Genomic DNA, 25,149 nt, shown 5'->3' with positions numbered 1-25,149 from the left:
TAAAATTTAAAACGCGGCAAACCCTTTTTAAAAAAAATGCAAAAAAATTTCAACATTAAATGCTCCCCTTTTTTTTTTAAATAAATTAAAAACCTTTCTTAAATTAAAGGTTTTAATTTTTTCAGAACTAAGCCATGCAACAATTTTCAAGTACGGAAAAAAACACGGAAACAAACAAAAGCCATTGTCATAAATAGCAAATGAAAATTTCACTATCAAATTTTGGGAAGCGTAACAACATGGTTTCTTTAAACAAAAACAACCCAACAAAATAACAAATAACGTACATAACGCAGAATTACGAAATTAGACGTATTTATGCAATAATAGAGCTAATGTACATGTTTTAGTGCATAAACATCTACAAAAGCCCACAGATCAATTAACTGACTAATAAAATTCCTCGACAAACGGTCTCCATAACGCTGTTAATGCACAAAATGCAAGAATAAAAGTGCGTTGACCCTCTAATGTTTTCATTCCTGATTTGAAAGGATATGCCAGAACACAATTTCTGTACAGAGAAAGTGAGAGAGCTACAACATTACCATGATTTCTTTAAACAATAGTAAAACTTGTTTTACAGTAACAATTAAATTCCTAATAATAATCTATACTCTTGGTAAAAAACCATTACGTTATTATTGTTTCTGACATTGTACTTTGTTATTTTGATATTTGATATTATTCTAATTGCCCTTATGAGTTTGATTATTACAAGGATATCTTATATATCTTACCTGGTTCATAAAAGACAAGCCAATTCCATATTTAGAAGCCGTCATTGCAATGCCTCTTTTCTTCCATTTATTGTTCCTATATGACAAAAATACAATTAAAGATACAATTAAAACATGTTGTTCTACATGTTCTAGGAAAGAGACAAATTGAAACAATTTGGAATAAGTTAAACACTTATACGAAAGGAAACAATAATTATGTACATGTCACGGTTTAGAACTGTTTACTATTAAGGGGAGAAGGAGCGGTTGGATAGCTCAATCGGAAGTCATGGAATGGTATTCCGAGGGTCCAGTGTTCGAGTCTCGGTCAGGCTGCACATTATTTTCACCCTGTGGCATTTGGCGCCAATGGGCCGTGAAGATATAGCTTAGAGTTTAATTTACATTGCTTCATAACCCTGATAAATTCAAAGCCGATTTTAAATATTGCGGGGGAGTAAGTCACGGTTTAGAACTATTCACTATTTATGGCAGACTATGTCGGTAGAGACGCGGAACAGTATTCCAAGGGTCCCGGGTTCGAGTCTCGGTCAGGCTGCACATTTTTCTCACCCTATGATATTTACCTTGCCTGGAAACCAGTCTTTTAAGTTTTTATTAAAGCTTTTATACCCAAACACGGCTTAATGCAATATACAAAAATATAACGAATCCTTACAAATACCTTTTATCACAGTTAGGAACCTTAAAATACATACTTGTTGAACTGCTCAATGTCTTTAAGTCGATTTTCATAAGCACTATCAGATTTACATTTATCCCATAGCTCAGGTATAGTGCATTTCACAAGTTTCATTCCATATGGTGTAACGTTTCCCTCTTGACATAGGCTCATTTCGCGAACCTGTGACATTTATGTAATCATCCTTATAGTTAACGACTTAAGAATCACATTTTAAAGCGTGTAAAAATCGGTAACACTTCACTCATGTGAAAGAAGTTTCAAATGTTAAGTGCTCAAATGTAAGTATTTTTACGGGCTCATCTACAACCTTAAATTTGATTCGAAATCTGTAATGGTGACAATTACTTTCCTGAGGTTGATACACTTTAAATTTGGTAAATATGCTGATTAATCACATGTTTGAAGAGCTTATCAAACAAAATATTAATATACACATATACATGAGACCACATGTGATCGTCTGACGTTTCATTATTTTTTATGTTGAATTATGTTTTTTGAAATTAAAACTTTTTGTAAAGCAACTTTGAGAAAACTAATAAGTATATCAAATCACCTTTTCTGAACTTATGTTTAGCTTATTTGCAATTTTGAATACGACATCTTCCATGATGGCGACAGCTTGCGGATGACCAAAGCCCCTAAATGCTGTGTTTGATGGACAATTAGTTTTGCACAAATATCCTTCTATTTTAATATTTCTAACTCTATAGCCTGATTCAATAGACTTTATTGCCACGTCCATAACCTGAATAAGAACAGTGTATACATATTAAGCATAAACTATTACCCAGTTTATTATTACGTTACAGATTGCGCTCCTCTCCTTTTGGACTTTTGGTCATTTAAAAACGTAACCTACATTATTTGTTTTCTAAAATGGATTAGTTCAGGTTCTATTTTATAAACTGTTTACTTATTATTTTTGAGACAGTAAACCAAAAAGTAGGAATCTAGTCTGAGTTAGTCTGCTCTGCGTTCAGGAAGACTAGGGCTTATTATATGCTACGTGGTATATTTTATTACTCAGTTTTAATAATAAATAATACAAATTAGGCACTACGTCAGAACTTAAATGAATCACTGTATACCTAATTTTTTGAGCAACTGTTGTAATATTAACATGCTTATATAACATGTATTATGCCCAGTTCGTCTACACTTCCATGCAGTAGTTTGTTTCACAAATCAATGAAGGTATATGTCTATTATTAGTATTTCAAATTGTGCATAGTTTAGGCTTGAGGACACATACATGTAGTTACATGCATTACTTGGTAACACACAGTCAAGGTTTTAGCAAAGTTTAGCCATTATGTGTTCTATTTGAATGGTTCAAGAGAAAAAGTTAAATATTAAGATATAGTACTGTAATGCATAATAAAAAGTTACTTATATTGATATAATTTTCTCATTTTAAAATTAACATGGCACTGCAAAAAACTGAAAAAAATATGTTTTTATGTATACTTTGGAATACAAAATTCCTTACCAGGCTAGAAACATCTAAACTATACCCAGCATTGCTGTAAAACTTGATATCTAATGCATTGATGATCCCTTCTTTGCTGAAACCAACCTATAATTATAACAAATTAAACACACGTCGATTAAAGAATTCAACACTTTAAAGTCTGTAAAATGATCGACGTTAAATATGTAAATTGATGCATATTGAATACATGATCCGAGATCAAATTTAAGAAAATATTTCGACACGTCCGAGTATCAAACCATCAACCTCCTGATTACTAAGCCAATGCTCTCCCTATAAGTGAAGCGAATGAATTATACCTTATACTTCCCTAGGAATGGGTGTCTTTTCCCAGTAACCATCATGTTTGTCGCCCTAGGTAAGACACAACGGACAGGTCGTTTCATTCTGGAAAAACAGGAAGGTGCAAAAGTAAAGACATGTAGTAAAGTATCATACTGCGTATTATATTTTGCACGTTCAGGAAAATATATAATTATAAAAAGATCATTTTCATAGAAAATCAAAACTGTTTATATATACGTTTTGCAGTTGTGTTTTTAACAAGATAGTATTTATCAAATACCAATTTTCTGGAACATATTATAAAATGTAGGTGAACGCTGGTTATCAAAACATATTTGAAAACCAAACCGAAGCTTTTTAGATTGCAACGTATTTAATAATGAAAACATTACAGATCTGCCGACAAGACAAAATTGAAAATGTTACAGTCTAAAAATATTTGAGCATGTTCATGGACGATATTAACGCACCGTCCAGTACCTTCCTAGCACCGGCGTTATGTATTTTCAATCATGCAGATGTTTTTGTACTTGCATATGTCCGTGTCTTATCAATATTAAATATGATCTTAATGATATCTAGCGATTCATGTTCTTGTCATTTTAATGAAGTTTAAATTTAATAAATGATAAATATAGATTCAGTTGCTTCCATTTAAAAGAGCTTTACATGAAACAAATAAATTATAGCTCGTATATTACTTATGCGCACCAACAGCTGCCGCACCTGCTGCCATCATAACTTGGGCCTCTTTACCTCCGAAAGCACCACCTGAAATGCATTTGAAGGTTTTAGGTTTTTCAAATAACGGGATAATCATGCGAGAGCAAAACTCGGTTTTATTATGTCTGTTCATAAGTAATAATTAAATGTGAAGTCCCATACACGCTTCCCAACTAGCCATGGCATAAGCAGTTTTCAATCGTCAACACTAAAAATAGTGGAAGTAATGCACGATATAACACAACTAAAACGAAGCACGGGTCAACTTTGTAACATAGCATTGCACACTTACTAGTGAGATTTATAACTCTGTAAAAAAGGAAACAGAAACAAAAGAAAGGTAACACTCGATCCCACTGAGATTGTTCATAAGATACACCAAAAATAGTTAAGCATCTTTCAAACCTAAAAGCCATGTCATACTTAATAATTAAGACTTAGTGTTAACCAAGTGACTGTTTAAATGGAACTCCATTGGTTTAAGATTTTTACAAAGATCAACTGGGGAACTTAAAACGAAACAAACTATGCAAAATATAATAAATTTAAAAAAAATAGAATAAAAACATAGTCAGAATTGAATTAATTTGGAAATCGTTATTTGTCTGTACTCAAAGCTTAGCAAAATATTTTAAATGCGTTGCATTATTAAATCATTTTCACAGTAACAATATTTGTTGGTAATTCAGTTTGCAAGACTACGTTCAATGTTTGATATAAAATAAGATCTGAGATAGTGCAGGTACAATTATGTACCCAGTAAACTCCACTTATAACAAACATATTTGGCCATTTAAAATGTGTTCCTTATATCCGAAGTTCCTTGTAAGCATATAGCGAATAAGTTCCTTTTAAAAGGGAGTTTTTATAGCGAACAAATTTACATATAACGAACTGATTGTTTACAATCGTCGGCCATTTTTAAGAGCATTTGATTCAGAAAGTTTAGTCATTTATTTCTTTGTTAGACACAATACCCGAGAGCGCACTTTTTTGAATTTGAAAATCCTTTGTTATTTCAGTTTTAGTTTTATTCCCTTTCTAAATTTCTCATAAAATATCACATTCATTTTGTTTTTTAAACTCAGTGTTTTCGTTTTCTTTCCATGATTAAGAATAAACAAGATTTTCAACTTTTCCTTCCTTTTATTTTGAATATCTTCTATTATATTTTAAGGATGACTTTTAGTTATGAAAGATATAGATTTCTTTTTATTTAAAAGCAAGCGTACTTTGTAATTTTCAATGGACTGTGCTTGCAAGCATGCGTGATTATGTTAAAAAACCGATTATAAATGATCATAATAATTTTACTCGAGCAAAACTATCTATGAAAAGAAATAATAGTTTAAAAGGAATAACCGTTTTATCTTGGTGACAAGAGCTCATGCTAAAAATATTTTAAATGGAAAACTATTACGTACTGCTATACAAATTCATTTTCATAGATGTATTGGAGTACATACAGCAATAAACGGTACAATCGGCCGAGTTGAAAATGCGGATAGCCGATATTTTGTTATAAAAGTGTAATTGTCTGTACTTTTAACTAAATTGGGACTGAGAAATGAGTTCCTTATAAGCGATAATTCCTTATAACTGTGTTCGCTATAACCGTTTATTTTTATATTAAGTAAAGACGGGCAAAATTCGGGCCAAAATAAATTGTTCCTAATAACCGGAAGTTCGCTATAACCGTGTTCGCTATAAGTGAAGTTTACTGTATAAGGGCCATTATTCTGTCACAATCCATGGGGAGCCTTAGAGAATGACCTCCTATTATGCCCTCAAATCAGTGTGTGAAGTTTTAACCCATTCTCCTAAGTAGATTTTACATGATACCAACTTCCACAAAAAGAACTAAAACAAAATGTAAAGCCGACGCAAGCATAAGTTCAATAGTTTGAACGAATTATTCGAGCAGTCAAACGAAAATGTATATTCTTAATAAAAATGAGTATTCTGTAAAATTGGAGTAAGGCACTGAAATGGACTAGAATGTAACACATAAGTTACTTGTCCAGACCATCATATATGTTAAAGAGACAAGAATAAATAAATACATTTATATTGATGTTACCATACATTTTACTTCAACAATCATCTACGTATTTCAACTTGAGAATGATAAGTAATATCTCGTGACCATTGCCAATTTATCAAAAAAATGTACTTACCAAGGCGCTTTACTCTGCATGTTATTTTATGATGAGCAACATTCAAAAGTTCAGCTATATCGGCTTGCAATCCTTTAAGGTTTTGAGTTGTTACATCGACGTCCATTTCCTGGTTTTCTTTTGGTATGACCAGTGCGGCGATTGGCTCAAGGTACAAATGCTCCTGAACATGTTCAAACATAAATTTGTTAAGCAAAAGAAATAATATATTAAATTATATGAAATACACATTTGCCAAAAACAAAAGTCCGGGTGAGAGGTTTTATTTATTTTAAACAATGATATAATGGTTTATGTATTTTTGTCAAATATAATCAAAATTGTTACTGTTATAATAATATGCTATACACATATTAAAAAGTGTACCAGGGTATGATTTTAAATTTATTTCCTTTTATTTAAATAAATAGTCTTAAAGATATGTCATGCATAAACTTGATATTTGAAATAAAAGTACTGATAATTACTATACAGGTAAAATAATCTTTTGAATACACACAGACAAGACAAGATATGTTTATACGAGTATATTAAACACAGTTCGCTTGAGGTAATTACAGTATGATTACACAATTTCATTTTTTTAAATGTCAGTTTTGTTTATAAGATATATACCAAATCAATTTGACAAGAAAAAGGAAATGCAACTTCCCAAACATGATTTATATATTCACAAATTCGAAAAATATATTCAAGAAGAATCTACTAGATTTTAATAAAAATCCTCAAATAAAAGTATTTTACCCAAAGATGAACATATTATATCTTTAATTAGTTAATTTGAAGACATACTGATTTAGATTTTTGTTATTTTACGGTTGCTTCTATTGCAATATCGATTGCTGATATTTTTAACGTTATCTTCGTTTTTTCTGTATAGCTACAGTTTAAGTGTTTTAACATAAAAGACGTACCTGTAATCCAGTTTGATATTCGCCTGAAATTACAATGTCAGACTCGGTGAACCCTTTTTCTACGTCTCCATCTACCAGTACTTGTGGTTCGCCATAAAAAGAATTGTTCTCTATAGCATCCTGTTTAAATATTCAATCCGAATTGTAAATAGCGTAAATCATCATAAAATGGTTCTTTTACATTTACATATCTGTTTATCAGTTGAAATAAGTCACCATAAGTAGTAATAAATAACAAAATCTTGTGCTTTGTATTAACTTACAGACATAGTTGTTCAGGCAATCATAACTGCTCTCGAACTCATATAACAGTCTTGTATAATAGTAATATGTTTAATGCTGATGTCTTTTTAAACAATACCTTTATTTTTTCAAATATGATTTATTTCCCGCTGCATCGGACTGCATCCATTGTAAAATCAGCTAGAATTATAATGTATGCAAGAATCGGGCTCCTTGTTTCTATGACATGTTGAGTTTTTGTTGTATTTTGAAAATAAAAATAGTTTTATTGTTTAGATTGTAACATACTCATTTTATGCGCTTTAAGCCTTCCATAATATAAGAAAGTATTACAAATGTAAAGGGCCTACAGTTACATCGTTTACATTTCTATCAAGGACAAATATTGTGATTGTAACCATGCATACAATCTAAGTTTGTCACTTAGTACTGAACGTTTAAGTTAAATAATGTTATACTTTAAACATTGTACCTCTATTGTTAGTATAGGCTTCATCTCCTCGTACAGAACATTCACCAAGGACACAGCTCGTTGTGCAACTTCTCTGGTGTCGGCAATGATTGCTCCGATTGGCTGACCAAATGCTAAAATCTTGTGACAGAAAAACATCAGAAATTATAGAAATACAATAATACATAATGACAAACGATCTTAATACCGATCAGCAAGAAATTTCAAACTATTTACTTACTTGGTAAAACAAAAATATAAAGTAGAATTCAAATTAATAAATATGGCTATCTAATTATTAAATTCTTTGAGTTTACAACTTGACAGATATTCATAAGACAATATACCACTGTTTGCAGCATTTTATACATAGTGATTCGGGTTTTTAAACTTAAAGGGAAAGACAAGGTTAGAATTAAAACTTGATTTCAGAAAAAGAATACTTTAAATAATAACTCTGCAAATTTTCTGCCGCCAAATAATAATATTAAACGAATGATAACAAAATTTAAATCGCTAAATCACCGATTTCTACAAATCAGTAGGCGCGGCCATGTTTGTGTATTGGCCGTATAAAAACAGGTGCGTGTGATGTCATTTCCCCACATCTTTAGATTTATGATAAATCTAGTTGAATCGTAGCGAAATATTAATATAATAATGTATTGACCAGACAATTTAATTTTCACAGGAGGTGTAGAAGAGATTTTTATGGTTCAAAAAACGTAAAAATATCCTAAAAAAATATAAATAAAATAAAGAAACAAATAAAAAATCAACGTCTACCGGTCGCACCACTTCAGGCCAGTGATGCCCGTTACTCCAAACAATGCTATGTTCATTAAAGTCTCATCTTGATGTAATTAAACAATATTTCACAGATTTAATAAATAAACATGTTATTATTTAAGAAAGTTTCACAATCAAATAATGCAATTAAATAAACAAACGCACCAAGGAATAATTGGCTGTTAATTATTGAACGGCGATAATTATCATTATTATAAAAATCCTACTAAAACGTGTTCTTAATAGTACATGTAATTAAATTTTTGCAGTTTGATTCTGACTTTCAAATTGAAAGGTGTGAACATATGTTATAATTGATGTACACATTTCAAAAATATAAGCAACCCTTTTGAAAAGTAAATTGTTAACATGTCTGTCAACGTGTGATGCTGCGCATCGTAATCGTAACCTAATATTTACTGCAGGCAAAACATTTTTATTGGCTGCTCAAAAATCTAATTTGCATAATTTATTCACACAATTGCTGGTTCTTACTACTTATGTCTAATACTATGCATTGTCCATTTTAATTGTTCCTAATTTGCACCAAATGTTCCTGTCACACTGTGTACTGACGATTTTTATTGCTCCTTGTATGCCCCTGTGCCGACAGACCTTTTGATCATGCACAATGTTGCCCTGATTGGTTAATCACCCTTGTCAAATATTCTAATGATGAAATAGACATCTATTTTTTTTTAAGCTTCATCAGTGAACTGAATGACCTTAGGGGAAATTAAGTTACACACGTGTCAAATTATACTGTAAATTACAGCATTTCATCAAATAGCAACACATTTTTTTTCAGTTACCAATAATCATTTTAAATATTAAGTAGATTTATGATTTTTTATTGGATTAAAGTTACGGTAGTAGAAATGCGTATCTGTGTGGGAAAGGGATTGGGTAAGTAGATAACGTGGAAAAAAGCTATAGGGAACTGGATAAACCCGAGAATATGCGTAATTACAGGGAATGGGCAACCTGTTGCTGTTGGTACCAGTTTTGACTGGGTGCCTAAATAACTTCTAACTGACAGTTTTGTTTTCATACGATATTAGTCTGGCTGCCGATTTTCCTGCGCCATTCTCATTTTTAGCGTCAATGGCGGAAAATCGCGTCCTCAGCAGATCTCCGCATATTGGTTTTAGTTGATATTTTACGCTGAAAAAAAGATACATGACCGGCGATGTACCTTATTCGGACAGCTTGTTTAGCGAAAATTAAGTACAAAATAAAAGGATATATCGTCAATTTGAAGAAGTTTCTCACAGTACCCAAATTAAATTGATGATTTATCTTTGAAAATTAAGCAGTCAATGCTTAAATCATGTGGTGGGATCATCAGCAAGCTTGAAAATCGGACAAACGATAATTAATGTCGCGGCGTCTTCAATTAATTAATTAAAGCAATTCAGTTCCATATGATGTTTTCATAAATAATATATGATATACGCAATAAGATTAATAAGTTCTTCATCAAGATATATTTCAGTTGTACCAGCGTGTACACTTATACCGGAAGTGGGTGTAACACGTCACAATCTCGGTCTCGTCTGTCTCGCGAGAATGACAGAACGCCAAAATGGCGGCGCCCATGAACTTATTTCTCAAGTAAAATATAGTGTCTTAAAACACGAATTTCTCACTTATAGGATTGATGTTAACAGAAAAACTGTCATGGTACCTCTTTTTAAATGATGAATATTTATATTAGACAGACATCAATCCATCCATTCCTATTCCTTTAAACACTTGTCCTCTTTTGTCATGTGTCTGAATTCCGCCTAATGCTGAGATTTGAATATCATGTAAAAACAGTAACCATGAAGCTTAGGTTGACAAACTGGAACTGCTAAAGAACGCCCAAAACGACAAAATTGAAAATGTTGTGAAAGATCGGTTTTATTGAGCCTGTTCATGGACGGTACTGGAAAGTAAAAATGATCGTCTAAGCCTACTTCCACCGGCTAAAGCAAACGTTTTCCTCCATTTAGCATTGACACAAAAGCCGACATATGATCGTTACAGTATCAGAGTGACTGGTTTACTTATTAATTATAAACAATAGGAACAAAACGTACTTCTCCTGAACTGAAAACCTCATGATCTGGTAGTAAAATACCAAACTTGTTCCTTCCAGGGATGTCTGTGTGATCAATATATCCATGAACACCTTCAAGCTTCAAGGCTTGTGTTGTGTCAACCGTTGTAATCCTCGCATGTGCTACTTTACTTAGGACAAGGGCGGCAAATAGCTCATCTAAATATAGTGTTATATTGGTGATTTCATTTGAAACTCCTTTAGTAATTTGATGTGATTATTATGCGCTATTTTTGGGTTTGTCAATAGCATACCAGTTAGACAAAATGTAATACAATAACTTAACTTGTATCAATAAAGTGATGTTTAGCCCTTTAAATCAAGATATTCTTTTTACTTTTGTTATCTTAAGTCTACCTGTGTTAAAGGTTATATAGCGACTTTCATACTTTACTGGCGGAGAAAACCCAATTGCCCTTCCAGGTATTATTTTTGGATCGGGTGGGTACCTGGTAAGAACCACTGACAAGCTAGCTGAATAGAAGTTACGTTTACAACGAATTTCTAATTGTATTCCTCATTGTGTTTAAACCTTATTGTCGAGCGTAACGTAATGCCATTGGAACAACATTATATCGGATAAAACCCATTCACAACAAGATTGCATTTGAGAAAAATGCTATGCCACCGCATGGTTCAAATTTCATAGCTGTACATCAAAGGACAAGAAAGTAGGTCACATCATCAAAATCTAGGTCACCTGATATCAAAGTTCAATTTTACAACTAAAACTGTGCACGTGGTCAAAATGTCATTGCTGTACATCAAAGGACAAGAAAGTAGGTCACTGTCCCCTTGGGCAAGGCATAATTTTGACCCAAGGGTTTAATTAAAAACAATTTTGATACAGGTCCACCAAATAACATTTCAAGTCAAATATCTAAGCTATAGCTTTCTCCCATTCAGAAAACATTTGTTTTATTTTCTGTTTTTACTATGTGTACATAATGAGAATCACTGCCCCCGGGCAGGGCCAATTTTGACACCAGGGGAAAATTTTGAACAACTTTGGTAGAGGACCTATAAATGATATTATATATCAAACATCAAAGCTCTATGCCTTGTACTTTCAGACAAAAATATTTTTCATTTTTTCACTATATGTACATAATGAAAATCAATGACCCCAGGGGTGGGGCCAATTTTGACCCCAGGGCTATAATTTGAACAATCTTGCAAGAGGTTCACTACACAATGTTTCATGCAAAATATCTTAACTCTAGCCTTTGTAAATTTAGAGAAGATGATTTTTTAAGTTTTTACTATATACATATAAGGAAAACCTATGGCCACCGGGGGCGGAGCTAATTTTGACACAAGAGGCAAAATTTGAATAACTTTTGTAGAGTACCTTTAGATGATATTATTTAACAAATATTAAAGCTCTAAGCCTTGTACCTTCAGACAATAAGATTTATTTATTTTTTACTATATGTATATATTGAAATCAATGACCCCAAGGGTGGGGGCAATTTTGACCCCAGGGCTATAATTTGAACAATCTTGCTAGAGGTTTACTACACAATGTTTCAAGCAAAATATCTAACCTCTAGCATTTGTCAATTGCTAGAAGAATTTTTTTTGAAGTTTTTACTATAAGTTTTTACTATATACATATAAGGAAAACCAATGACCTCCGGGCGGGGCCGATTTTGACCCCAGGGCTATGATTTGAACAATCTGGGTAGAGGTTTACCAGACAATGTTAATGCAAAATATATAAGCTCTAGGCCTTTTGGGTCTTTACAAGAAGGTGTTTTAAGTTTTTACTATATGTACATATAGTGAAAATCAATGACCCCGGGGCGGGGCCGATTTTGACCCAAGGGCGATAATTTGAACAATCTTGGTAAGGGTCTACCAGACGATGCCTTATGCAAAATATCTAAGCTCTAGGCCTTTTGGGTTTTTACAAGAAAGATTTTTTAAAATTTATTCTTATAATTCCTTTTGGTTGCCATGGCAACCAGATTTCTGCATGGAATAAAATTCTTTGAACAACTTTGGAAGCCCTTCACCCAAGGAACAATCCTGCCAAGTTTGGTTGAAATTGGACTAGTGGTTTTTCACAAGAAGATTTTTTAAGTTCACTATATAATCTATATAACACACACACAAACACACACACACGCACACACACACAGGTGAATCGCTATATGCCACCGCATCGCAGATGCTGCGGTGGCATAAAAACAAAAACGAATTTCAATTCTGTTAAATTGAATGTGTTCTCGTTATGCATGCAGTAAACCATGTTAAGGTATAATATTAATTAAACTAAAACTATACTTTGATGCACTGGTAGGTCATCAACATAGATGGCTTCCCCTGACACGGCAGCTTCCGAATGGACATTAGGTACAGTTCTCCCTAAAGCATCGCTTTCTGCTTGATCTTCACCAGTGCACGGGTCGAACACCTGAGTGCTACTGTAGGGTGGTAGAGAAACTGGACGGCTTAGACTATAGTCTTGTTCGTGCAGCTGTTAAGAAAACAATAACTTTACGAATATATTTTATATAATAAAATGAGGTGAACAGATTAATAGTTTTAATGGATATTGTCTTAAAGAAACTGACGTAAATGCATTCTATAAAATGCCAACGTTCGTTCATCTTCCATTCAGAATGCAAATATCTGACAAAAAGTGAGTGGCTAATTGATCCATCCTTAAATTTGCAAGGTTATGTTCTTGTTTTTATGCGATACGTAATAAAATAATGTTCTCTTTATATATGTTACGAACATGTTCACTTCAGTCATGCAATTTCCTGATTGATAAATATTTCAACATGTCTATATGTTTTAATATCTTATGATACTCAGTGTGTAATTTGATGACTTTTTTAGTATGTATTATAACCCTCACAAAACATCAAATGTATGAATTGTGTATCTTCATTCTTTTCGTTAACGACTCACCTGTAATTTAGCTTGTACTAAGTTGAAAAATTTAAACCATAAGGCTGATGCCACCGAAACCTTGTATGTATCTACAGTACGACCGTTGTCAATGCTAAGGTTCTCGCTTATCACAGCCAGAATATCATGAAGTAAACTGTCATCAAATTTTCTACAACATGAAATCTTTGTTTTGAATAAAAAAAAATTCGGAGTAAAGGGCAAATAGGTTACATACAGACATGTAGCGTAAAAAACTACGTGACACAATTTATTTTATCTTTGCATGATCTTAGTTATGACAGTAGAAGAAATATTAAGAAAAAACAAGAAACAACAAAGGTGTGTCACCGACGTCCTTAACCTAAATCTTCCCCATATGTTGAACCTACGATGGGTTATTGTATAAAAGTTGCAGTAAAATATTGTTATTAATGATGACCTTTGTCCGCTCAAAGTGTTCAAATCTATTACCACTTGCTAAAATTTTACTCACGGAAACGATTTATTCAATTTTTCAAAGTATTGAGACAAGCTTTGAGTAAGGTTTTAGTCATATTTAACATTTAATTTAATAGACTCGATTGCTAAGAAGGAGCATGCAGTCATTGCATAAAACATCAAAATATCAAATGAAAAATAAAGCACATTGTTGGCTTTATTTACTACTGAATCCTATTGTACAACTGTAGAAAACCTATCAAATATATTTCAATAAATTCTAAGACAATTTAAATGTTAAATGTTCTATTAAGCAGCATAGCAAGAACAAGATTAGTACAAATACAAACCTTCCAGCTGCAACTGAAGTTACTTTGTCAATAACCTGTTCTTGTTTGAAAATGCCACCATAGCATAACCTAAATAAAAACAATAGTTGATCGACAACGAAGGAGACAGTTTATTTACAAATCTGTCTTTGCTTCAAAATGAACAAAAGCCTTTTTTAAAGTTTGATTTATCATTAGACGGCTAAAAAATCCCAGCTTTGTTTTTACTGAAGCATATGTTTTAGGAGTCCTCGTGATCATAGCTTAAAGAAAAGAGAAAATAAGAAACCACAAAGAACGACCACAATGGTGAAATTTAAAATGTTACAGGTTTGGCTTGACTGAGCCTGTAAATAAACGATACTGGTACCTGCAAGCCACTGTCCACTCTTTAGCATAAATTGAAACATTTGGAATTAAGAATCATTAGCAGATAATACAAAGAATATCCCTTTTTATTAAAGACCCTGTATGTTGTAAATATGGTTGTAACAACACTTCTGAATCAGTGAAATTCTATATGTGTATATCATTATACTTCTAAAACAATTTCAAAACATCCAAAAAATATGTTAAATATGTACCGCAAATGTTTATACGCATTAGATGTAATCTTTAAAATTATATTGAAAAAATTGGCTAAGACCTTATCGAAAATGAATTTGATATTGGAATCTACCTCCCTTTATTTACATGAAATGTAAATTTGGTAATATCTTTACAAATAATGCTTTAAGGAACTTACATTATTGATAAATCTTCATATGAGCATTATATTTATGATATAAAACCATAAGAGAAATGAGTTACAGATCTTTTAGATATGTGGTCTAGAGAATTTTGTACAATCAGAATATTATCTTAGAAACAAATATTGTCATAAAAAGATGCAATCATAACGCGTATTTATATAAATCATCACATTTATTCTGCCATTTTAGATATGATAGTGATTTTTTTATTTCATAATGTTATATTATAATATAAAATTGTCATAATCTTATTCAACATTACTGTTGTTTTTATGTCTGTTGATACATTGTCCATACATTTTACTTAAACATATTTGTAAATCGATAACAACTTATTGATGATCAGAAATGTTTTGTTATGTTTGTCTTTGGACAGATAAGGATTGATTCATAATTTTAATTTTCCATGTAAAGGTCATTAGCAATTTCATTATGAAATCCTACCAGCCCGACAAAGTGTATCAAATTTAAGTACTGTTTAACACTTCTCTCCAGATGAAAAACGGTTTCCATGAACAGGCGCAATCAAACCGAGTCTGCAACATTTTCAATTTTGTCGTATTGGGCTTTCTTTAAGGATTCTTAATTAATTGTTTTATTTTATCGCCACATCTGCGTTGTGTGTGCCGTAAGGAGGCTGAAAAAGTCGCCTCGTACATTAAATCAAAGATGTTATATTTCCGATCCTTAAAGATCGTTCAGCACGATATTATTGATGTGCTTGTGGTATTTTTAGTTTTAACTTTTCGGCATTTTCTATTTGTGTGGTTCCAATATTCCTACTTGAATAATGTTGAATCCCCCTTTGGTTATGTTGCCTGCTTTTTAACTTTGTCTTTTGACGTCTTATCTGTTATATGCAAGCTTCATATCCTCTGATTCCCTTTCAAAATTCCATTTTATTTAGTTCCACCCATTGTTTCTGTTAGGGCGCCTTTCTATTACTTGGACCATAGCTTTCATGAATGGCACGGAATGCACATTGAAGTTCATGATGACGCCGTTCACATCTGGGATGTTAATTCAATTTTTACTATTTCATGTTAAATGTTGAATTCTCTTAAGCCGGTGCTAGGGGGCGTGAACAATAGTTTGCACTTTACAGTACCGTCCATAAACAGGCTCAATCATACCGAGCCTGCAACAGTTTCAATTTTGTCGTTTTTGGGCTTTTTTAGGGATTCTTAATTATTTTTTCTATTTTCTATTTTAACATTTCATACCGGACTTTTAAATTTAAAAAATACCTAACTTAAATAACGATAACATATTCAAACAGTCCTTTTTGTATACAGATGATATACAATGTTTACCTTAGAGTTTCGATCGTATCATTCTTTGGACCCATCTTTACAAACATCCCAGCATTGACAATTGCCAGGGAGAAAGATCTCCTTTCCGACTGCTTGTAGAAAGCACTAATTTCATCCTATAGTATTTACATATTTATATTAGTATCATGCTTGTATCGATTATATTAATTGCATTACATTGTCTAAGCAAAGTAATCTTTTAAAAACTATTTAATAATATTATAAGCTTAATATATTTGTATATCATCAATTTACGCATCTTTATATACGTTAAAAGATTAATATCACCAGAGTGTCTGTAAAGTTAGAATAATCATTAAACAGCTGATCAGAGACAATCACTCTCTTTCTCATAAGCTTATTGAAACAGTATTTAATTATCCGAATAAAACCAAGTTTTGACGTTTCGTTGCTGAAACATACAATTATAGCATTGTAATTGGAAAAAAACAATAAACCATGATATAAAATGATATTTTCTCTATTCAAGATTACACGCGCTTATTTTTAACGCATAGATATATATTGTAAACGTATTTAATGCTACCAGATACATCTGTGTCACATTATAATTATCATTGATCATAACACATTGCTGAAATTGCAAAAATAAATTTAATTATACCTTTGAAGCCAATGGTATGTGGATTCCAGTAATGACTTCACCATCCTGTATACTGAGATCGTTCAAAGGCACAACCCTTGACCGTTTTACTTCAATGGAAATATTCATATCTAGTTAACAACTTCTTGAAGTATACGGTGTTTAGAGTTTTAACATATCTTGAAGAAAAAGTAAACTTTCAGCTAATTTTCTGCTAGCTACTAAAGCAATGTTAACAAATAATGAAATGTTCCGGATTAATTTGGTTAATGTTGCAACAAGACACTTAACTTAATATGCAACGAGTCTTGATCTCGGGAAACAACATGTTAATTTCATATTATTACATTCTTTCGCATATAAATTTAAGGAGGACATTTCATTTTTTTTTTCAAGTATTCAATTTTCTTTTACTCAGTCTTAATTACAAAATCCGTTTCATGTGATCAGTGGCGACAGTTTGAAGTTTCTTCAAATCTATAATATCAGAGCAAGGCAATTATTGATCACGTTACAGTTTTCATTGTATTAAAAACCTATTTATCTGTTGCCGCCTGAATATACATACACTTATTGTATGACGGTGCCGGTGAGTATCACATAAGGCAGGTCCGAGACTTGGACATTTACCAAAATCGTCATACAATTAATTTTGTTTATATGATTACATTACAATTCTTCAATTTGGTAGGTTTGGTAAATCGAACCTGTCCGATTTTTCTATTTAATTCCTAAATAAGCGGACGAAAAGAGCAGAAGTTGTTTTTCAATATACTCCAGACAATGCAATTTTAAAGCAGTTAAATGTTCATAAGAAAGCACAGCTAAACGTTCTAGTTTATTTTTGTATACTAGACAGAACAAAAACGCTGTCTGAATCTAAAAATTAAACGTAATATTTGTTTGAGGGTAAATTGTTTTGATTGATCAACTGGTACCATATATACCGTTTAGTGATTAATACTTGGTTTGTAATAATAGATGATTAAATTTAGCGCCATTCTTTATCTTTATGGCGTTATTAAATTGTTTGCTTTGAACAATATCAACATGCTCATATCCCTTCTTATTGACTGTCAATCTCATCGCCTAGAAATTGACAGTCATAATTAACTATTTTATCCTAACCAAAATTCATTTGTAACATTTGTTGAGTGTTTAAAGGCATTTATTTTGAATAATAAACCTAACGTAAGAATTGCCTTCTGGCTGACAAACAATATATGTTTCGTAAAACTGTTTAGTTATGTCTTTATAATGTTTACGTCATATAGGTTTTAGCTATTATAACTTTTATTTATGTAATAGTCATTCTGATAAAAAGAGAGAGAGACAGATATTTACAATCTTATTTGAGTCACAATATCTTAGTTTATTTTATATTAAAATGTCATTCCAGCTTGTAAAACAAAGGCATTGTCTTTAATGCATACAGTGATTTATAAGTTTATAAACCACTAAATTGCCAAAAATATGAACACTTACAAGATACAATACGTACTCTGGCGCCAATTGCCTTAAACAAAGTCTTGATATCAGAATCTTTACGCCCACACATCAAACTACCAGCGAGAGTCTGAATAAAAGAAGAAAAACAAAACAACAAAATAGACATGTTCGAGAAAGGAAACTGTACTTAGTAGAACTAACAACAAAATGACTTCAGCATGTCAAATTAGCAATCGTGGTAGACTTTTGTAAAATAATGTTTCATTATCGCAATAGTGTATGTGTCAAGATATGATAGGACAGCTTAAATGAAAGACGCAACAAACAATGATCATACCGCAACATTTCTGATTTGTTCAGATCCATATCTAGATATCATTTCCAGAATAACTGGTACGTGCCTGCTCTGTTCATCTGTAAAAAGGATATTGTAAATTAATTATTTAAGAATGTACATCACTGGAGTGAAAATGAGAAAAAAATATTATGTACAGCTACATTCATTTAAACGTTCATACCAGAAGGACCAAGATGGGTAAAAGCAAATGGCACACTTTTTTAAAAACAATAGACAGCTTTAAAATGATTTTCCTTAATCTTGAAGAATTGTGTATCTTTTATACGATACCTAAAAAGAAGATAGGATTGTATTTTCAGTTCTTCAAAGAGACGACCGAAAGACCAAAATGGTAACTAGCAAATGCACACTTTTTTAAAACAATAGACAGCTTTAAATTGTAAAGAAAATGGTTTTTCATTAATCTCGAATTATATATCTTTTACTTAAAAAAAGTTGGGATTGTGTTTACAGTTCTTCAAAGAGATAATTTAAAACCTTGGTACTAACCTTATTTTAATTATACATTAATTTACTTGTAATTGTTGAATTAAGAAAGACGAATTAAAAACAAACCAAACATAATGAGACTTCGTAACAAAAATCACCTTTGAGGTTTTTCATTGCATTCTGGAGATGCTCAGCAAGTTCCGATATAGTGCAGGCCCCGCCTACTATAATGCCATCATATGTTTTGGCAACGCTTTTCATATCGGCAACATCACCTCCATAAAGAAGAACATTTTCATCGTCAAACGCGCCATTCGCCACGTAACGTGCTTAAAAGAAGACCATGCTTGGTACATACATATATATGATATACATTATTGAAACGATAGTCGTATGTAATATAGGGGGAAAAACAAACAAATAAATGTCTCATTTTAAATAGCCTATGAGTTCTTACAAATAAATATTGTTATCGTTACACGTTTCAATCTTATGTATGCAACGCGATCAGTGTCATTTTGATGTGGGTCTCTATTTTTTCTGTTTATATTACAACAAAAAGTTTGGTTGGAAATTGTAGATGTAGCAATGTTTAAAATTCTAAAGTACAAGCAAGCGAATATATGGATGCTATGACTGTCTTAATATGCTTACAACCACTTTTATGTCCTGTGAATATATCAATTTTATCTTATGTTTTATTTTATTTTTTTATTTATTTATATACGATGCTGGTTAACCTGTATATTCTTATCATGTGTAATTATCTACTACTGATTAATTTTGATAAAACATTGTCTTTTTGCTTTTACTGATACATATTCATAATTTATTATGACACTTTATCAATTAATACGATGGCACTTGAGCTTAATACGAAGGATGCTTATCATTGTATTATCTCCTTATCATTTCCAAATATATATGTTTTCTTGTTTTGTTTTGTGTGGATAATCGGTATCAATATTTCATTAAAACATGCCTTGTAGCTATACGATGCTGATACTTTATACAGTACTATCATGTCATGTCATCATTAGCCTCATTCACTATCACATCTTGCTTACTTTATATTAACACAAGTTATTTTCCAATATTATTATGGGTACAGGTGAAATATGTTGTTATGTATTCCGGTCACAAAACTCGTATTCCTCGTTAAGTTCACTCGTGATTAAATAGACAGATTTGCCAGTTTTAGAGATACGTTAAATTTGGTTCATTTTTTAAGCGTAGTTTAAAGGCCCTTTCTTTTCATGTCGTCTGTTTGTAAGTTGACTTATTCTGTCAACTTAAAATGAATAATTAAAATGCTATAGCTTATCTCCTGTATCAAAATTTAGCACAATGAATCAATTAAAAATATATGTGACGCGTGTTTACGAAGAGAAACAAAAGCTGTTACTAATACATTGCGCTAGACTATATGCTGTGCTTAACAGTATAATAGGGAATTTACAAAGAGGGAATTGTTTTTATCAAAACATGCCATGGATATCAGCCTAGGATAGTGGCCAAAAAGTATATCATGTTCACTAACGGTCACATTTTAATCCAAATCAATACCACCAGCGTTTTGGGTTTAAAAAGAAACCATTGATAACAATTTCAAAGTTTAGATCACATGTAATATCATTCTTTTTGAACACTGATGTATGCAAAAACGTTATTATAACATGAATTTTGATAATCTGTAAGTTTATAATCTGGCCAATCTCCACGTTTGATCGTTGGCCTTGAATAATAGCAACATTTAGTGGAAAATTATCAAATAATATTATCACACTTTTTATGAGCTAGCATCAAGGAATAGGAAATTGTCATCATATGATCAAAAGTAATCATAATTAAACCACACATAAGCATAGTAAAGTGGTCATATAAATTTCACATTATAATATACTAAATATTGCTGACCCGATGGTATTTTTCGATTCGTTGAGGTGGTTATGGTTAAAAAACGTCGACACCAACACACACACATACATGTACGTTATATAAGCAGCACGTACCAGTTACTTGTCTTCATGCTTTAACAGATATGATGTTCCATACTATTACATGTAGAATTACTTTACCTGTTGTTGTGTTGCCCATGATAATTGGAGACCGTGGATATTTTTCTTTGAGGTCCAAAAGCTGTTGCAAGTTAACTGGCCGGTACCATGTGTATCCCCCATTCGTGAACTGTTCCTCTTTGTCGAAATATTGTTCACGTAACTAAGCAATTTTAAAACATTAGCTATTTATACCTGACCACGATACGGACCTTATTTCGAATATATTATCAATATAACATGTTAAGCTATATAAATTTTGGCACTTTATCGTCAAATAACCATCCTTTTATTACAATTATAGAAATTTTCATAACGAAACCTCAAAATTGCTAGTTACATTCACCTGTAAGAAGCACTTTGTTGCAGTTATGATTTCATTATTGCATATTTAAATGATTTATTAATAGACTTCACATAAACGTAAAAGAAGGGGAAACTGTTTATAAATTGAATACGTAATGTTAATTCGAGATGCTGTTAAAATAAGTTGCAAATGCGAAGAACCATTGACAAAGCTTTAAACATATTTCAAGAAGATCTGCACACATACCTGAAGTTCAGGCGGAAATATTGCAACCTGTTTATCATTGTCATCAGTGACCAGTTGCTAGAATGTGATAATAATGAAGTTGTTATATGCATGAATACAATTTATAGTTTAAAATGTCTTTCAGAGCTTGAATAATTGTATCAAAAGAACTGTATTTTGGGAACAAAAACATTTTGCATTATTTCATTTTATTACATGCTTTTCGGTGGTTTATAGAAATATATCAATGAAATAAAAACTTATAAATTCACTGATTCGAATATTTGAGCCCGGTACGTTGTTTCAGTGAAATACAAGCGTTCACAGTACTGGAAACCAACTTAATGACGTGAGGTGAAAATGTCTTTTTAAACGTTTCTTTACATATAATAAAAAGAAAATGTATTTAGTTTTATAAAATATCGAAATATATTTCACCTCGTGAACACCAAAAGTTCATATTTCACTCGTGGCTGCGCCACTCGTTAAATATATCTTTTGGTGCTCACTCGGTGAAATATATTCCGATCTTACACTGACCAAAACAAATATCCTCTATAAGTTTGGCCTATCAATACGGAATGTACAATCATGTTATTCTTTATAATTGTATTTGGGTAATATCTAAATAAATACAATAAGAAAAATCTGCTTGCTAAATTATTGTTCTTTTCATTGAAGATAGTTTTACATTATCTTCCTTATTTTTAATGAATATTCCATTGGCTTTTCAACGCCATTACATTGTGTTCCTCTTGAAAATGTATATGTCCTCTTTTCAATTAGTATGTTTTAACATTATTTTCCTCATTTCAATGAATATGCTATATAAAATTAAGAACAATATAACTTTGTCCTGTTCTATTAATTTTATGCATGTGAAGTTTGAAAAATGTTTTACGATTGAAGTTAATACTTAACAACAAACATTAAAACTGGAAATAAGGGATTCGAGTCGTATGCTAATAGGATATAATACAAGTTTTATTCCTATCAAACAATACCTTTTTACTTTTGTCTTGGTTAGTATCTACTGAGCCTGTATTTTTACAGCATGCCTTACCCATTGGACATCCTTCCTAACGACAAAAATGAAAACAAAATAAATCTCAACAGCAAATATGACTTATATATTCCTACATTGCTATATAGACGTATTCTTCTTTATTTATATACATATGCACTAACATTTTTACGTTAATCTTTATGCTATAATTGAATCGTTTTTTCTAAAGCTTTACACCTTACTTTACCCTGAAATCGCAAAATACAATGTAATTACAAATTAAAATTACCTGTGAAATAAAATTATTATTTACAATTTCTAATGCATTGTTTACAAACTTCTTTTTTCATAATTCAAAATTGTAAATTTCTGCGCATTTTGTGTATAATCATACAATTTCGACGATAGAAAAAATATTTAGATATCTCCTCATTTGATGTCATGGTGTAAAGAATTGATAACGTTTTAAAAATAATAAGAGTTTGCTCGGACTATATAAGAATGTTTTATAGTATTATACCTCGGTAAATGTTAGAAGTGCGTCTAGAATAGGCCGGTATCCTGTGCATCGACAAAGGTTTCCTAAAAATAAACACCAAAAGATATAAACAAAAGAATATAGGAATAAATTTCCATATCCTTTCACTAATAAATGAACGGATCTGATAAAATCGCCCATCGCTTTTATGAACATGTAAATAAGTTTAGCATTAATGATAACGCATTTCTGTAAATAATAAAAAAAAAAAGTAATAGTAATAATGATAATAATAATAATAAATAAAGTAAATAAAAAAACATCCCAGAGAAACAATAGATTATAGTCACATTACACAATACCTTCAATGGCGCGTTCAACTTGGTCACATGTCGGATTTGGATTGTTTCGCAGCAAGGCAAACGCTGACATTATAAAACCAGGAGTGCAGAAACCGCACTGTAGTCCATGAGATTCCACCAAACGTTGCTTAATAAAATAATTTATTATAAAGAATAATAAATGGCATCTATTCATCTTAACTCGTTCAAAACGGGGCTTTATAATTATACACTGTCTATAAATGATATACATTTTATGCAGTATGTTGTTGTTAATTGAATGAAAGTCTCATGTGGTGAATCATGTCATTGCTCTTTTTGGAGTTAAATGAGATAGTAAGACATAAACTGTGTGATAAACATAAACAACAAAAGTGATAAACATAAACAACAGAACAATTTGATATTATACTAAAATAACCGAGATCTACATGCATGAATGTCAGAGGAGTGAACAAGAACGAAATATTGCATCATGTGAAACGTTTTTATATTATTATTAAATGTTATGATATTTAGGAAAACTCTATTGCTATTAATCATACAGTTGGTCTCGGGAATATTTACCTGAACGGCGTGCAACCCAGTGGCAGGGTTTCCAACTCCTTCCACAGTTGTGATAGCCAGGCCATGTGCCGCACATAGCGGGAACAAACATGCATTGACAGCATAGTGTATAAAGTCGTTCAGGAAAATTTAATTGCATTCATGTGACATACAAGAAGAATCATGATTTTTAAATTTTTCAAATTACATTAATTTTATGAAACAATGAGAATCATCGTAATGAAATTCCTTTGCATTCATGTTACATACAAGAAGAATCACAATTTTATGTGTTTGCATTTATAAAACGTACAAGAAGAATCATGATATTATATGATTGCATTTAGGATACATTCAATTAGAATCATCATAATGAAATTTAAATGCAATTATGGTACAGACTAGAAGAGAAAACCGTAATAATTTTGTAATAAAAATTGACTACTTTTATGCAAAATAAAAGAAGAATTGATAATACATAATAACTATCACGAAATACTGAATATCATTATTATAAATATTTTGAATAAAAGTGAATGTCGCAATATGTTACTGTGACTTAATCTGCACATAGTAAACATGCAACACTTGACAGTTGTATAAAACATTAAATGTCGAGGGCATGAAAGCGTAAGTATCATTTGTTAGTTTATACGGTGCACTTTTATAATCATAATATGTTGTATGTTTCAATTATACATACACCAATTTCGTAGTAGATGCTCGGATATCAAGAAACATGCTGAATGTTTATAAAAATTAAATCAAATGCGCAATGTAATGAGTACATGTGGCAATATAAGGATACGTAACACGTTTGAAACAACACCATATGTGTAATAACGAGTTGCATATACAGTCAAAATAAAAGATTACTCCAAATAAACAAGTTGTAAAACTTGCCAAAAATTTTAAACACCATGTGTTTGCTGTATGAGTACAATGCACTTTTCAAAAATAATGAGTTATCCATTTAAATTTAATATCGCAAACCGAACGCAACC

The 25,149-nt window shown here is 31.5% G+C and overlaps 1 protein-coding gene across 1 annotated transcript; it reads right to left on the bottom strand.

The window, feature by feature from the left end:
- Positions 1-674: 674 nt before the first annotated feature.
- LOC132741753 (xanthine dehydrogenase/oxidase-like) lies at positions 675-24,292 on the bottom strand (the record flags this gene model as incomplete). Its single annotated transcript, XM_060730013.1, has 24 exons — positions 675-816; positions 1,442-1,587; positions 1,985-2,176; positions 2,921-3,007; positions 3,223-3,310; positions 3,910-3,979; positions 6,109-6,271; positions 7,023-7,142; positions 7,738-7,857; positions 10,590-10,768; positions 12,899-13,091; positions 13,532-13,682; positions 14,302-14,370; positions 16,346-16,461; positions 16,971-17,059; positions 18,435-18,525; positions 18,736-18,812; positions 19,344-19,514; positions 21,264-21,405; positions 21,796-21,852; positions 22,779-22,853; positions 23,301-23,362; positions 23,621-23,747; positions 24,167-24,292. Coding segments are annotated over 24 exons (2,838 nt in total), but the record flags the coding sequence as incomplete, so codon positions are not given.
- Positions 24,293-25,149: the final 857 nt, after the last annotated feature.

The sequence above is a fragment of the Ruditapes philippinarum genome, unplaced genomic scaffold (assembly GCF_026571515.1).
Source record: "Ruditapes philippinarum isolate M1 unplaced genomic scaffold, ASM2657151v2 ctg11291_1_1_1_1, whole genome shotgun sequence".
Taxonomy (NCBI): Eukaryota; Metazoa; Mollusca; class Bivalvia; order Venerida; family Veneridae; genus Ruditapes; species Ruditapes philippinarum.
This window is presented reverse-complemented; position numbering and strand designations above follow the sequence as displayed.